The sequence below is a fragment of the Thermobia domestica genome, chromosome 6 (assembly GCF_964235325.1).
Source record: "Thermobia domestica chromosome 6, izTheDome1.hap1.1, whole genome shotgun sequence".
Lineage (NCBI taxonomy): Eukaryota > Metazoa > Arthropoda > Insecta > Zygentoma > Lepismatidae > Thermobia > Thermobia domestica.
Window position 1 is genome coordinate 169,848,962 of NC_137459.1, and position 14,438 is coordinate 169,863,399.

General features: G+C 35.6%; 1 protein-coding gene across 10 annotated transcripts in view; it reads right to left on the reverse strand.

The window, feature by feature from the left end:
• Nucleotides 1-14,438, reverse strand: part of Pi3K21B (phosphatidylinositol 3-kinase regulatory subunit alpha) — a 730,269-nt gene that overhangs the window by 26,280 nt on the left and 689,551 nt on the right. For 9 of the 10 annotated variants that reach the window (XM_081762370.1, XM_081762374.1, XM_081762373.1 and 6 more), the window contains one exon: nt 2,993-3,096. In XM_081762370.1, the coding sequence (XP_081618496.1) occupies nt 2,993-3,096 (104 nt within the window). Of the gene's footprint in view, nt 1-2,992; nt 3,909-14,438 lie in introns of those variants that run through there. The other variant, XM_081762366.1, reaches the window with a different exon arrangement.

A 14,438-nucleotide genomic window follows, 5' to 3' on the forward strand; every position in this document is an offset into this window, starting at 1 on the left:
CCCCCAGCAGGATTGATAAGTAGCAAACAGCTCTAAGTCAAGCCAATTGATTATGAGTATCACTTAATATTATAGAAAAGGACGGATAAATTTCGAGCAATATTTTGATTTTTATAAAATATTGTCTTGATTATTTCTTCAATTCGCGTTTACCACATAAGCGCTTCACTATTTCAGATTTTCATATTTAATATTACAAGTTACCCACGAATATTTATTCCTCATGCACCATTGAAGTTTTACGAAAGAATTACTAGTACCACTCCAAAATATCCATTTTCTTCTCCATCTGTCATTCCAATTCATACATCGGCGGTCGCAGAAACACAAGTTACTAAATACTATTGCTCAGTGGAAGAAAGTAGGAAACTATGTAGGTTTACGAGAACAATGGTTCATATACTACCCTGTATAGAAGCCATTAACGTTAGGGATGCAGGTTCGCCTGAGGCTTGCTAAAAATTGTACTTCACAGCTTAAATTTTTAATTTATGAAATTAAATTAAATCTTTAAGTTTTGCGTCCCACGGTTATGCCGGCTAGCCTAAAGGAGACAGACGATGATGATGAGAAATGAATGAAATGGTGGAATGAAGAAAATGGGAGGAAACTAGAGAACCCCGAGAAATCCTACGCACACGGTGTTTGTCTACCACAAAGCTCACTTGGGCGAGCTCGGATCGAACCAGGGACCTAAATTTGTTTCTGAAAATATGAGTGAGAAATGTGAGAAACAAAATTACACTTCCGCGTTCCTTCGTTTTGTATTTCTAAAGAAACCTGTATGCAGTTAGGGCTTGTAGATAAATCAAAATTCAGTACACATCTTTACCTGCCAACTATTATAAATCTTACTTTGAAACTGTATAAAAGTCAAGAATGAAATGGCAAAGTCAATAATACTATACCAAACCAATATTTCGATGTAATTCGCAGTTTTGAGACCAATCAGATCATCGAAATGTCATATTTTGCAGTTTTGTATCACCGTATTACTTGGAGTGGTAACATATTCCACATTTTAGTTTTAATCTAACACATTATTAGGTGGAAATTTATAGCTTATCATCATTATCAATATGCCTGGCATGGAAGCCGGCGATTTCTGATTTTAGTTCACAAGATTTCGAACTCGAAACCCGCACGCAGTCACTTTGCCTACGTTCTTTTAGTCTTACCAGGAGAATACTGGAATATTTATTTAAATATATAGACCATGAAAGACTCCCTTGCCGATTTTCTTCCTAGCGTAAAGTGGTAAAGTTTCTTAATAAATAAATAAATGTTCATTTCTTGATTACCAGGGCCCGGATCTTGTTGACCTAAAATTTTCTAAAAAGTGACCTATAAAAAGACACTAAAATTCCTGTAAAATGACCCTATAATTCACAAAAATTGACCTTAAAATTTGCGTTTTCTTAAAAAGTTTATTTTGTTAAACATCGACATTTTTTGAATATCTATTCGATTTTAATTACTATTTGTCACTCATTTTCAAAAGTTTTGTTTCAGTTAGTTGCAGTCCATTGTACGATATTGTACATAAAGTGTCGATTCACTACCGAGTTGAAACTAGGAAGCACACTTAAAGAATAGAATTTCGCAAGTGTAGACTGTATACGCGAGCACAATAGATAAAACCCTGTTTAAAATCTTTGTACGTCTTCTAATTCATTTTTAGTTATTCACGTGATCACATCCTTTGTAGTTAACAACCCAAAATCATCTCTTTGGCCACCTAGCAACCCATACCCCTCGTCAACCAGCTACAGCTTCGTGTTCTTTAGCTTTTTAGGAATGCAGTTTTCCATCTCGATAGTCAGAAAGCAGAAAAAAAGAAACTAATTTTGTATTTTTCAGATTTGTAAACATTTTAAAATTTCCTTATGTAGAAGAAAAAGACTAAAAAGACCATAAGTGACCTGAAAGTTACCTTAAAATATTAAAAAATAACCTGAAACTTCAAAACAGCAAAAAGTGACCAAAAGTTGACCCTAAAAAAATATACTTTTAGAACCTTGAGTTGACGGATAACGTTTTTATTTGAACTCGCCTTGTCCTATGCGTAACAGTAAAAAGTTGACTTGTCAACAAGATCCGGGCCCTGTTGATTACATTATATATACTAAGGAATCGTAACGCGTATATTTGCAATCAATCAGCAGATGCCCGATTTTGGTCATTTCAAATATCTTAAATTTGCAGTTCTTAATTTTAGACAATTGTGATCGGAATATGTCAACTGTAGTGATGTCTACTGAATTTAAAAGAGGGGGAAAATCATATGCACAGTAATGGTATCCCGTACAATGGACAATGCTGAGCTAGAAGAAAGTCTCACCTGGTCCTTCCATAAAATGCATCCAGATGAGGCTTTCATATACACCTTTCGCATGGTCTATTATGACTACTCCATGCTGAATGCAGCTACGCGTTATGTTTTGTTCTAAATAGAACAACTAAATATTGCACCCCAATTAATGTTTGTATTTTTTTTTAATATGGAATCTAATAGTCCTCTCAGAAGTATATTTGCTTCATATGTTTTGCGAATTATAGAAAAAATTCTCTTAAAACGTTTCGACTTGTGGAATAAGGAAATGAACAAACTATAAAAAACCCTATATCATTACAAAATAGTATTACGCGCCTTCTTACTTCTATGGTATTAGATATTTTATTTTGTGAATGGCCCTAAATTATCTAATAAACAAAAAGTAAGAAAACCCCTATCGTTCCGTCATTTTTGATACTTATTTTTTACCTTTTACACGCATATTCTTGAGTTTCCAGTTCTGGTACACATTGAGATTTTTTACATAATGGAATTGAATTCAAATCCTGAAATTATTTAATTTCTATAGTGTTTTTATTAGCGCCTATAGGTATATATGTAATATGAATCAAAACAAGGAAAGTGATATTCATACCAATAGAAAGTTCACAAATTATTCTAACGTAAGAATAATATTAATTTGAAATATTTGCCTACCTTATCTTTATTTAGAGTCACTGGCGGCAGAACTTCATTGTTCCTCTGACATACATGGCTGGATCCAAATCTCACACATACCAAATGGAAACACGCATGACAGTCTGGAAAGCAAAGGGAAGCACACATACAACAACATGATAGATGACATGTACAAAGTAATCTGTGAAATGAGAGTGTCCTAGCACACGAGGGAACAACACCAGGTACGGGATTCAGTGGAAGTGTCGGCGACTGCTGCTTCGATGGCGGAGACGGGGTTTGGTTCAATCCCTGGGCTAATACAGCGGCCAGGGAATTGAATGTTTCTCGCACTGAGAACATATCAAGATCAATCGGATTCTTATTTGCAGAGTTTCTGTTTCCAGCATCCTCTGTGGAAAGATATTGATGACTCTTGATTCCATTGGTAAAGCTTGAGGAACGAGGTCTAGGATCACAGGACCGAAGCATGTAATTTTCAGAGTCTATGTTGAGCTGTGAAACGGACGGCGGCATCTTGGGTTCGTAACGTTTGGCTTCAAAACCAATGTCCAAATTCTTGTTGTCCACAGTCACATTACTTACATCTCCACGTAGGTCATTCATGCAATCACTTTTTTCCACTGGAATATTTGGTTCTTGTATTTTCCCAATACGTTTCATCGCCTCGTACAGCATCCCTACGCCCTCCCCATTCACATCACCAACACAATCGCTCATCTGATTACTAGCGTTGTAGCAGCACTGACCCTCCTGTCCACTCGGTATATACATTGATAATACCGGTTCTCCTGTCGTTCCCAACCCCACTAATGTACAACACACTCCTCCACTACCGGCAAGCTGAATGCCGCATCATCACACCCATTCTCCTCATCTGCAGTCAATCGACTAAGCTGAACATAACGCAAGCTGTATACTTCACCGGAATACAGGAGATACAATAAAAAGTCCCCCGTCCCGCTCCGTACCCACAAGGCTCCGTATACGACCACTCCAGCCATCTAGTGAGGCTTTTCAGAACTACATTGTAGTCTTCTGTAAAGATCAGGGAATGCAATGTCCCCCGCGTTTGCAGATAGCAGTCAGAGACTCGAATGTTATACCGGGTAACGAGTCAACATTACGAAGCAGCAGCCAAAGAATGATTGATGTATAAATTTATTAAATTTGGAATTACTTTTAATAAATGAAGGGCACTGGGATGAATTAAGAAAACAAAGTCCAAAAAGTGAAAGTTTGCAGAAGTGTGTATTCAAACTTTGAACCACAGCCAATGCAAATGGGGTTAATGTTTCTTAAACCTTCAAATAACTTGTTACTCAATAAATTGTTTCACTTCACGATTTCCCGTGTCCATTGGAAGCAATTGAATTGTATTAAAAGCAATTTTCAGATTTCCTGGACTTTGATGTTCCCCCTGCATCCTTCAAATGAGAATTCTATAATTCACATTATGCATTTTCAACTACAATCATTAAAGCATTACTTCTACAATTATGTGACTCAACTAATATTATATAATAATGAAATATGGTGTAGTTTAATTCTACATTCGAATGGAACACAAACCAAAGTTTCTAATTTTTTGATTGCTACCTTCACCCACTATTAATGTAGGTTTTCGTTATTTAAATTCTATTGTTTTTCTTTTCTTATCTTTCTTTTTTTTTTTAAAAAAAAAAGCAGTGCTTTTGAAGAATTTTGGGGCAAAATTACACACTTATTTATACACAGCAACAGCAATACACAAAACTTCTATTTTTTTAAATAATAATAATAATAACGTTATATTTGACTGACATTTTTTGTATGTGGAAAACAAATCGACAACGAAACACACACAACAAAGAAACCCATACAGAGCTTTCGAAATTAAATGCAAAAAGTATCTAATAATCAAGACGATGCGCAAGCGATGGAGCTGCATTCGACAATGAAGTTTCGTAACTTCTGAGTTTGGTTATGAAGTACGTATTCCAATTTCGATATACGGAGACAAATTCTAATATCTACGTGTATGCGCCATCACTGAAACGTTAAAACGCATACCATCGTAAAAGCAATATTGTAGCACTTCTGTAGTAAACTATAAAATTTTACGACTACAAAACCACAGATACAAAAGGAAAGCAATATAACACAGATAGCTAACCATGTATTTAATAAATTACACGCCAGCTCAACATTAAAGGTCAAAAGGAATCGTCCTGCAATACTTACCTTGAGTAATGCAAAAACATCTATGATCTCGTGTTGTAAACTGTGAGGGAGTATTAAAAAATATATGCTGACTGTAAATAGAATGAAAATAGAAATACTTCACGTATCTCACCAGAACATACATATATGTTGCCCGTAATTCGTTATTGATAAAACATTTTTCTGGACTTGTAACACGTATTCTAAAAATATATCAAACGCCAATGACCTCAGGTATTGGCTCCTTGACATTAAGATGTCAGAGTGCTTTATATCGGAGAATATTAATTGACGACTACAAACAACAACTTCCGTAAAAATTCGTACACAGTTCTTGTATACACGTCACTCTTTTAATTCTCAACCTAGCCCATCTGCCTGAGGTCTTGATTTCCAGTTTGTCATTATTATTGTTGTTTTGAAAGGACCGCAGATGAAAAGAACTATCCCCCTATCCTTGTTTCACTGGTTAAGTGGCCTCACTTAGTTACGTTAGAGTAAGAAGGGTAGAGCCTGCCTTCAGTCAGAATGCCACCACATACACCTATGAAGAATGAGATTTGTAACCAGAGCGGCACCGGGTTCGATTTCCGGTGGGGCACTCGGTCGAAAAAGTGTAAAAAGCATTTTCAGGCCAGCCACCCTGAATGAGGTTTTTCTGGGTTTTCTTCATTCACACCAGGCAAATGCCAGAATGGTACCTAACTTAAGGTCCCAGGCCGCTTTCTTTCTTTCCCAATACATTCTTCCTTCCCTTTCCCTGGATAGTGTGCTCGTCGAGGAAAGTCATCCATCATACGTAACGGGCTAACATGGCCATAGATGCCGAAAGCCCAGAAATCTAAATCTTAAATTTGTAACCAACCTAAATTGTTATTTGGAATTTGGTAAAAGTACCAAACGTAACGACTGATTGGCGAAAACATATAGTATTGAACATACACTGTTAAATTTTTTACACCTGGTGGAAGATGTTCGTTCTTGTTGTACAGGTTGCAAGAGTAAACTTCCTTATTCCTCTCTAACCAACTGCAGCAGCTGTATCATACATTGCATACTTTGTAATTAAGCTAGATCGTACTCTAGTACGTTATAATGCACCTTTGTGGTCAAGTAAGGCGTGTAATTTCGAGTTCAGTTCCCAGTAGGGATATTGATTATCAAATAAAATTTGAGAAGTAGTTTGAATTCCACTTTAAGCTGTAGGCCCCTCCTGTTTCATACAATGTCGACGTCAAACTCCAACTAATCAATCAATCAATCTACAGCATTGATCCAAATACCACTCAAGCATCGAAAAATATCAACTTTGAAACTGGTTCCAGATTCCTACCGTAACTAAAACACCACATTTGATATCATGTCTTAATATACAGCTATCCTTTTCTCAAACTGAAAACAAAAATCTTTAACATAATATTTCAAACTGAAAACAAAGAAACGAATTACATCGGAAGAATGCAGAGGCGACCCGTCATAAGGGGCCCGATGGGCCCGGCCCTCCCATCGTTTTTGTATTAACATAGAAAAATGTATGTATCTTAAGTTATTTTGCTAGTATTGTTGCTATAATTTCCCTGAGAACCAAAAACAGTAGTTCTTCCTTCAAATCAGTTTTTTCATGTACTACTTATGCGTATGGACACACTATTCACGCGGTTAGTACAAAATAAAGGCAGAAAGGGTCTGACATGTTTCAGTGTGGACTTAGTATCATCTCGCATTGACTCGTGTGGCGAACAACGTGAAAACGCAGCTTGAATGTAGGTGCCATGGGTCAAGAATCGTAGGCCCTCATCACACGATTGCACCCGACAATTTCCGAACGAGAAGGTTTGAAGCTTGCTTGTTACCAGAATTCGTTTTGTCTGTAGAGGTTGTTGATTCCGTTGTAAATTGTTTTGTCCCTTGACCTTGCCCTATACTTCTGCTGAAGGGATCCAAAATCAACCGCGTGTTCACTCCTCAGTTTAGACGTTCATCTTCTCCCTTGCGTTTTCGTGTGGTTGTGCGAAAATGAATAAAGTACGCGTTTTAGAAAGTATCACGCGCGTTTCCAACAGGTGAACCCTCAGAACTTTTCCACAGTTGTATCCTGTTCCTACCCGATGCTGAACAAAGAAAAGCTCGAATCAGAACTACCGCCCACATAGAGCAATGATATTCTTTGCGCAATTAATAACAAAAGTGATTTATTACTATTTCTGCGTGACAATGACTTAACAGATACATTTTCTGAGGTATTAAAACTGGTGGACATAGTGTGGTTGCCCTATGATTATACTTAACGTGTTAGTATGGTAAGTTTTTCTGACTGCAATTTCGAGTTTTTTAAAGCAATTCACTTAATAATAACAATAATAATACACTAATAGTAGTAGTAGTAGTAATCATAAAGTATTTGTCTTGAGGCTTGGCCTACCCTATGTTTTATTTCACGAGCCGCCACTGGAAAATGTATGGATATTTGGAAGATCTACCATTTAGCATGCAACAAGCACCACACCAAAGGTGAAAGGGTTGCCTATCTATACACTAAATGCAAAATTTAAAATAAGAATTTTATGAATGATCAAAAAATGCATCAAAAGATTGCGATCTTGGCCAAGTATTAGTTTTTGGATCAGGGGCCACAAAAGCTTGGAACGGCTCCTAAATCGAGTTTTCGTATTTTTTTTACGGAATAAGTACATCATACTGAGTTGACTGATAGTTTGGGTTTCGCTACACTATATGTAGTTCTCAAACTATGGGACATACAAGAAAATGTTTGATTTAATGAAATATATTGAATTTTATGGATCAGGGGCCACAAAATTTTTGAACGGCCCCTAATTCGAGTTTTCATATATATTTACGGAATAAGCACATCATACTGAGTAAATTGTTAGTTTTTATTTGGCTACACTATATAGAGTTCTCAAAATATGGGGCGTACAAAAAATGTTTGATTCAATTAAATATATTGAATTTTTAGTATCAGGGACCGCAAAATTTTTGAACGGCCTCTAAATCAAGTTTTCATTTTTTTTAATTTTTATTCTTTTACGGAATAAGCACATCATACTGAGTAAATTGTTAGTTTTGGTTTGGCTACACTATATGTAGTTCTCCACATATAAGGCGTACAAGAAAATGTTTGATTCAATGAAATATATTGAATTTTGTGGATCAGGGGCCACAAAATTTTTGAACGGCCCCTAAATCTAGTTTTCGTATTTTTTACGGATTAAGCACATCATACTGAATGAAATGATAGGTTTGGTTTGGCTACACTATATGTAGTTCTCGAGATATAAGACCTAAAAGAATTTTTTTTTTTTTGTCTGAAATATATTGGATCTTTTGATCCAAAAATGAAAAGAGGAAATCAATACACTCATCGGCGACGTGAAAACAACCATCAGCTATGCGAAATGGAAAGAAAGAAAATTATTTATTAATTATCTTCAATAAGAGTTTGAGTAGATAACTTTGTATTTTTTTCACTTTTGAATAGAAGAAAAGCAATTCTGACACTGGCATTACATGTGAGTAATACATATGTGTATTTAATAGGGATGGCTACATTTTTCCCAAAAGTACCTTTTTTTGAAAAAAAATGAAAAACGATTTCATTTCGAATAACAAGAAACTCAATTTTTCAGTTGTTAAAACTCTCAAACTATACAAAGTACTGTCCATAAGTATAAGAAGTCTTGCAGAACGGCTATGTTTGTCTGATATGTTGCCGGTCTTTACATTTCATGCATCACACTGCATGATTGAGTGAGATCCCTGTCACCATCTGACGAGCGGTTACGTTGTGCCCCGTGACTTTTAAGTCAGTCCAACGACTTCGTTCAAACAGTAGCGGATGGTCATAATGTTTTGGCTGGTCAGTGTATGTATATGAGCAGTTCGAGCAACACAATGATAAACGCCACTTCCGGTGAAATTGAGTTATTAGGTGGGATGGATTGTGATCGAACAACATACGTAAGAGTATTTAAGTAGCTTTATTTTGGAAATGTACCTGCAGATGGCAGGGAAGCTTTTTGGCATGTCATTGCATTGAAGTTAGAAAATGTGACATACCATTATGTTCGCCAAGCCATTCGTGTTATATAGAGGGATACTTTTGAGCAATGGCGACAACAGGAGAAAAGAGAATACGTCACTGGTATTCCAAATTTCCAACTAGATATACATCTCTAACGAAGAAATCTTAGGTTGCCAATCTGTATTCGACGTGTCGCTTACCTAATTGTGACTATTTTACTTGGGATTCTGTCAAAGATGATCTGAAGAATCTAATCCATGTGGCTGCACGTAGAGTTGACCAAAATATGTTTCGACGTGTATGGGTGGAGTTGAACTACCGCGCTGACGTGTATCGAATGACAACGGACAGTATATCGAATACTTGTAGCACTTGTACCTAAAATTTGGTAAGTTTATCTTTTTATGTGATATTTTCTATACTCTACACTTTATACTTTTAAACACAACACGCGCACGATATCAGGAAGATCATTTGTGCTAGCCTTGTATTATAAAATAACCCCACTGTTTCGCTCATCAACAAATCTACGAAACTATGAGGCACAGAACCTTGAAATTTTGTATAAATATTTTCCTTGCACCACAAGCTGTAGATAGAGTTCTTTGAAATACGATTAATAAAGGGGGATATGAGGCATTGAATGATATTTTGCCATTCGCTAGAACTATCAAACTTCGGGTGTAAACACCGAAAATTTGTATATTTTCCTTGCATCTAGACTAGGCGGCATTAGGCTCTAGACTAGGCGGGATTTCGCAAATGCTAACCCTAAGAGGGGAACTCATTCTTTTCACAAAATCTATGAAGTTATTGAACACAGAGCAATAAAATTGTGCTATTCACTTAAATATCGAAGATGTAAAGGGATGTAACACAGGGAGAGAAAGAGATGAAAATAGTATTCCTGGTAACACGAGGGGCAAACGCTAGTAACTAAACAAATACAATAAAATTATATCGTTGACGTATCTTCAAAGGAGTAGAGTTCAATGAAAATTCTATTTTACGTTGGTAGCCACTTTCATTAACGCGTCACCCTAATATTTAGATTTTTCCCCTACTTGTCTTCACTTGATATTCCACTACCTATTCATTTTTATTAATATTATTAATTATGATTATTAGTAAACAAATATCACTCAAAATTTCAAAATGGGATCGAAAACCGTACTGCAATGGAAATTTTTAAAACACAAATCCTATAACTTCCTTTAATACTAAAACGGATTATTTGTACTGTAATTACCTCAATTGTACACAACATCTGTTTTGTAATTGAGCTAAAAGTGAAAGTTCATGCATCTGAAATTAATTGTAAGTGATATGATTAGTCCCTCGAAGACGTTAAAAAAAGTCTCATCACAACAATAAACAATGGACAATTACAGATGTGAAAGGAATTAATTAATTCAAATTACTTCTTGCTTAATCAATAATTTATTAACCCAGTTTTTCTCTTTTTCACTCATTTTCAAACCACACTTAATTCCATATTGTGACCTTGATTTATTTCACTATTTAAACTTTATTTTGTTATTGTAATATTCAATCTGCTTACCCTAACGACATCGTTTGTGCTCGTAATTCTACCAAGTTTTTCCAATTGTTTATTATCACACGAGTAAATTTGAAAACAGTAGAACGTAAGTACGTTACAATTGTTATCTTTAAACGAGTGCTTTACAACGAACAACTCCGGTTTTAACAGACAGATAAAAGTCGAGACAAAACTTACTCTTGGGACCCTAAAGGTGACAGAAACATTTTGTGATACCTCTTACCGTTTTTGCTCTATGGAAATAAGTATTGAAACCAGAAGTAATAGTAAATTCAAATCATTTTCGTTTCGGCAGAGTATTTCGACTGGTGGCTCAGTGGTAGAGCTTTCACCTCTAGTGCTTGGGGTCCCGCGATCTATCCCAGCCGCCGCCAAGTGAACTTTATGGTGGACAAACACCGTGTGCGTGGGTTTTCTCGGGGTTCTTCCATTTCCTCCCACTTTATTCATTCCACCATTTCATTCATTACTCATCATCACCGTCTCCATTAGCCTAACCGGTATAACCGCGGGACGTAAAACTCAAAGATTTCATTTTATTTTTCATTTTCTGTCACAAACAACACGTATTTTAGAAAATTTATAAACCGTATTATTAGAAGAAACTGAGCGTATATTCAAAATCATCTTCGTGCCTCAGCACATCATACTGAGTTGACTGATAATTTGGGTTTGGCTATACTATATGTAGTTCTCAAAATATGGGACGTACAAGAAAATGTTTCTGATTCAATGAAATAAATTGAATTTTGTGGATCAGGGGCCACAAAATTTTTGAACGGGCCGTAAATAAAGTTTTCATATTTTTTTTTTTTTTTTTTTTTTTTTTTTTTTTTTTTTTTTTACGGAATAAGCACATCATACTGAATAAATTGTTAGTTTTTATTTGGCTACACTATATATAGTTCTCAAAATATGTGGCGTACAAGAAAATTTTTGCCTGAAATATATTGGATCTTTTGATCCGAAAACACCTCTAGAGAATCTTATAAAAACTTCAGTTTAAAACTTGGTCTCGATACGTTGAATAACATGGCTTCTAGGCGAGTGTGAACATATTTACATCGTTACGAACAGACAGACCGACATCTAGAAATCTGTCTTTCTGTATTGAAGGGGTAGGAGACGTATAAATCAGTTGAAATGTCAAACGATACTTTTCAATCTCCATTACTTTTTTTTTCTACCGTCTCTCGAAAGTAAAAAAAAAAAAAAAAAAAAAAAAAAAAAAAAAAAAAAAAAAAAAAAAGTGGAAGCAATATGATTTGGACCTTAAGACCGATTTTTTAGGCTGGAATGTAAAGCTCTTTCACATCAATATAAACCAAACATGAACATATACAATGAACATGAGAGATCGATATAACAACGTACGTGAAATATTTATAAGTAACTAGCTAAACCTTCGCTATTCTGACAGGCACAGTTCTAATATGATCTCTTCACGGCATGAATCTCCTCACTATATCTGTACAAGTCACTTTACGAACACAAGTAAAGGAGAGGAGACTCTCAAAGAGAGTAAGTAGCTATAGTCAAAAATGCAAATGTAGTATTTTAAAATATGGAATATTGGGGTTTGTGGCAAACTTTAATAAGGAATAGATTATACCAAAGGCAAATATTTTTTCTCATAATTTCGTATCTGATTACGCCTCATTGTAGGTTCACAAGACTTCGAAGTTGCCAGCTTGCAATAGGTTTTGTCATTCAGATTAAAGCAAAGTGCCTGAAATACTCATCAACCCGCTATACGTAGCTCCTCTACTGGTTGCCTTTCACAAGGGTATCAACCTTAATTTTTTAGTGGCAATATTAAAATAATAGTGTCAAAACGACGCCTAAAACGTGAAATAGAAAAATATTTCTTTTGTTTTTGAAAATTTCAATCAGAACTGGCAAATCTACACAAAATTTAGAATCCAGTGCAATGTTGCCCACAGCTTCTTTCCTTTGTATTCTACTCCAATGCAATAAGATTTGATTCGTGCTTCTATACTAAAGTAATATGAACTTCAAAAATTCAACTGCTAACATACATATCGATGCACATGTGCTTGAAAATTCATAGAAGCAAATGTCTACAAACCAGACATGGTGAAGTGGAAATAACACGTCTAATAGAAAAGACGTACACACTTGCAAACATAAGGAATAAAATTGAGCTAAATCAGTGTTAGTCGAAATTAACTTATCCATCTTTAAAAGTCACGAATTGACTATGAACACAAAATGTGATACATCACAGCTGTAAAAAGTTCTATGTATTCTCTTTTCAGATCATGAATATGGATGCGTATACGTGTTGGACTTAGAAACAATAATAAAAGAACCACATCTGTTCATTTTCAAGGTCTTTTGACCTTAGAGGACATTTAGTGAAGTTTTCACGTAGGATTCATAACAGAGTGCTTAAGAGACATATGGAAAATCAGATTTTATGCACTCGTGCATTCTAAAGCAAAAGGCAGATACAACTAGGATTTCTTTTCTTAACTTCGCTTCAACCTTACTTAACAAAGTTGGCCGAAAACATATACCACCAATAATGAATACAATCACATAGTTATCAATCGATTTTGTATTAGTGACAAAGTTGCGTAAATGGATTGTAATATATTCGGGTGACACTATTACATCAAAGTGTGCCAAAGCATACATTTTAAAAATATTACAGCTGAATCGGATTACTCAAAATATTCGTGCACTTAAGTTGACAAAATGTTTACATAAGTTAATTTCGATTGATTGATTGATTGATTGAGTTTTACGTCCCGTTCAGCAGCGAGGCTATATGAGACGTGGACCTACTGACTAACGTGGAATCCGAACCACATGAGCTCCCGCCGGGAAAAGTTAATTTCGAAAACAGGTGTACTAAACTTTGCGCACTTTAACATAACACACCACCTGTAAAAGTAGTTGGTTGCTCTACTGTGTAGTTTCTGTTATATCACATGTCGTCGTTGGAAAAACAAATATGCTTATCTCAAAAACTGTGATTTTGAATTAACACACTTATCTTATGAGATTTTACGAGATCTACCAGCGTGTTCCCTAAATCATATGCCTATTGGTATTCCAAGAGCGATGTGTGCACAGTAATACAACACATACACGCATAAGAGTACGACAAAAGGACCAGAGAGTACATGGTGAAATGAAATTTCTAGCTTTACGATCTTACGCCTTAGACTTGAAGATGGATGATTAGGGAAAATGAACGATTATGAAATAATTGGTGCAATGAGAATGTCGAAGGTAACGGGAAAACCTCGTGAAAACATATGGAAATATTGTTCAAAAATTTACATGGTCTGACACCAGATGTTGCGCGGCTCGGAGGAAGATAATGGTGTCATATTTTCCAACTTTCGAGCAAACTGGAAAAGACAGTTCAGCATATTCATTCAATTCAATGCAATAACACACAAGAAATAAGCTTTCCCTTCCATCTGCAGGCAGATTTTCGAAATAAAACTACCTACATACTGTTCTGTGGTTCAATCCCAAACCCATCCGACCGATTATCTTCTCCCGAGCCGCTCATTATATACATTTATACATTATGAAGATTATATTATATAAATGCTATACTACTTGTCACTCAGACTTTTACTTGCAAGCCTACTGCACCTGAACATGCTGTGTAAGCGTGC